The sequence below is a fragment of the Bos indicus x Bos taurus genome, chromosome 4 (genome assembly GCF_003369695.1).
Source record: "Bos indicus x Bos taurus breed Angus x Brahman F1 hybrid chromosome 4, Bos_hybrid_MaternalHap_v2.0, whole genome shotgun sequence".
Lineage (NCBI taxonomy): Eukaryota > Metazoa > Chordata > Mammalia > Artiodactyla > Bovidae > Bos > Bos indicus x Bos taurus.
Window position 1 is genome coordinate 12247329 of NC_040079.1, and position 2038 is coordinate 12249366.

The window sequence follows — 2038 nt, forward strand, 5'->3', positions numbered from 1 at the left end:
ACTAGCTAGACATCTCTGACTTACTCTTGAGCAGGGGGAGTGCAGTTTTTGAGAGTGGACAAGTGTGCTTCTAGGCTTTTGAAGATCACTTCCCTTTATAACTTTCTATTTTCTTTCAAATCTTGTGACCTATACAATTGGGCAGGAAAGCATAAAGAATGTATTCAACTGTGTAGACTCAGGAAATCAATTTAAATAAATGTTAATTTCAGAAATATTAAATTCAGAGCAATCAAACCAAAAATCATAGTATAATCCAAGCTATGGGTTTTCCAGTAGTCATGTACTGATATGAAAGTTAAACCATAAAGAAGGGTGACTGCCAAAGAACTGATATTTTTGAAGTGTGTTACTAGATAAAACTCTGGAGAGTCCCTTGGACTGCAAGGAGATCAAACCAGTAAATCCCAAAGGAAATCAACCTTGAATATTGACTGGAAGCACTGATGCTGAAGTTGAAACTCCAATACTTTGGCCACCTGATGTGAAGAGCTGACTCATTGGAAGACTCTGATGCTGGGAAAGACTGAGGACAGGAGAAGTGGGGGACAGAGATGAGATGGTGGGATAGCATCACTGACTCAATGAATATGAGTTTGAGCAAACTCTGGGAGATAATGAAAGACAGGGAAGCCTGGAGTGCAGTTCATGGAATTCACGGAACATGCTTAGTGACTTAACAGTAACAATAAAATCACATCTGAAAGAAAAATCAATGAATGCAGTATAGCTAAAAATTTTCCTTCAAAGGAAGAAAGAAGCCTTATTCTTGTGTCATCAAGGCGTACATAAGAGAGCAGAGAACTTTTTTGGATTCAAATGTCACCAGTTAGAAATGACTCTCCTTGAACAGTGCTCTCCTCAGGGCACCCTTGACCTCTTTGTTCCTAAGGCTGTAGATCAGCAGGTTCATCATGGGGTTGAGAAGACTATAAAACAGAAAAAGGTTCTTCTGCTGCTTCTCAGGGTGGAGGGACTTGGGGGCCATGGACATGATGATGGCACTGCCAAAGAAGAGCCCGACCATGCAGAGGTGGGAGGCGCAAGTGGAGAAGGCCTTCCTGCAGCCCTCAGCTGACTGGATCCTCAGGATAGCGGCCAGGATGTGCGCATAGGAGCCCAGCAGCAGGCAGAGGGGCCCGACGAAGACAAACACAGAAGCAGCAAAAATGACAAGTTGGTTGAGCTTAGTGTCAGCACAGGCCAGCTTGAGGACAGACAGGATTTCACAGAAGAAGTAGTTGATTTCATGAGGCCCACAGTAGGGCAGCCTCAGGACAAGACCCACGTGGACCAGGGCCAGGAGGGAGCCACATGCCCAGGAAGTCCCCACCAGGCTGATGCCAACTCTGCAGCTCACAATGACAGAATACCGGAGTGGGTGGCAGATGGCCACACACCAATCATAGGACATCACCACCAGGAGCAGACATTCGGTATGAGCGAAACTCAAAAAGAGAAAGGTCTGTGTGATGCAGCCAGCAAAGGAGATGGGCTTGGCTGGACTCAGGAGGTTGACCAGCATCTGGGGCACCATGCTGCAGGCGTAGGCCATGTCAGCGATGGCCAGGTGTGAGAGGAAGAAGTACATGGGGGTGTGCAGTCTGGGGTCCAGTGAGGTGAGCCCCAGGATGACCCCGTTCCCCAGCAGGGTGAGGACATAGAACAGGGAGAAGAGCCCAAAAGGGAATAAGTGGATCCTTGGACCAAGACAAAATCCTAGTAGGATGAACTCTGTAACCATCGTCTGATTTTTCTCCATTTCACTATTAAGAGAGAACCAGACAGCTATGTGACATCTATTTTATTTAATACTTCATATATTTTTGGTATATGGATAACTATTAATAAACATCTTTAAGAACTCATTGAATTATAAATAAGGAAAGAAAGAATAGAAAGGTTAGGGAAGGGGAAAGGAAGGAAGAAGGAAGCAAAAAAAGAAAGACAGACAGACTTATCTATCTAAATAAAGTTAAGTGTTCAATAAACTAAATTTTCTATCTAATATTCAATTTTACAGAAGAGAAATATGTCA

The 2038-nt window shown here is 44.1% G+C and overlaps 1 protein-coding gene across 1 annotated transcript; it reads right to left on the reverse strand.

Moving 5' to 3' along the window:
• Window positions 1-829: 829 nt before the first annotated feature.
• Window positions 830-1762, reverse strand: LOC113891791 (olfactory receptor 2A1/2A42-like). The gene has a single exon (XM_027540274.1). The coding sequence runs from the start codon at window positions 1760-1762 to the stop codon at window positions 830-832; it is 933 nt and encodes a 310-aa protein (XP_027396075.1).
• Between the last annotated feature and the right edge of the window lie 276 nt (window positions 1763-2038).

Bases quoted from the DNA above. Each gene is read 5' to 3' on its own strand.
- LOC113891791 (XM_027540274.1), bottom strand. From the start codon at position 1,762: ATGGAGAAAAATCAGACGATGGTTACAGAGTTCATCCTACTAGGATTT.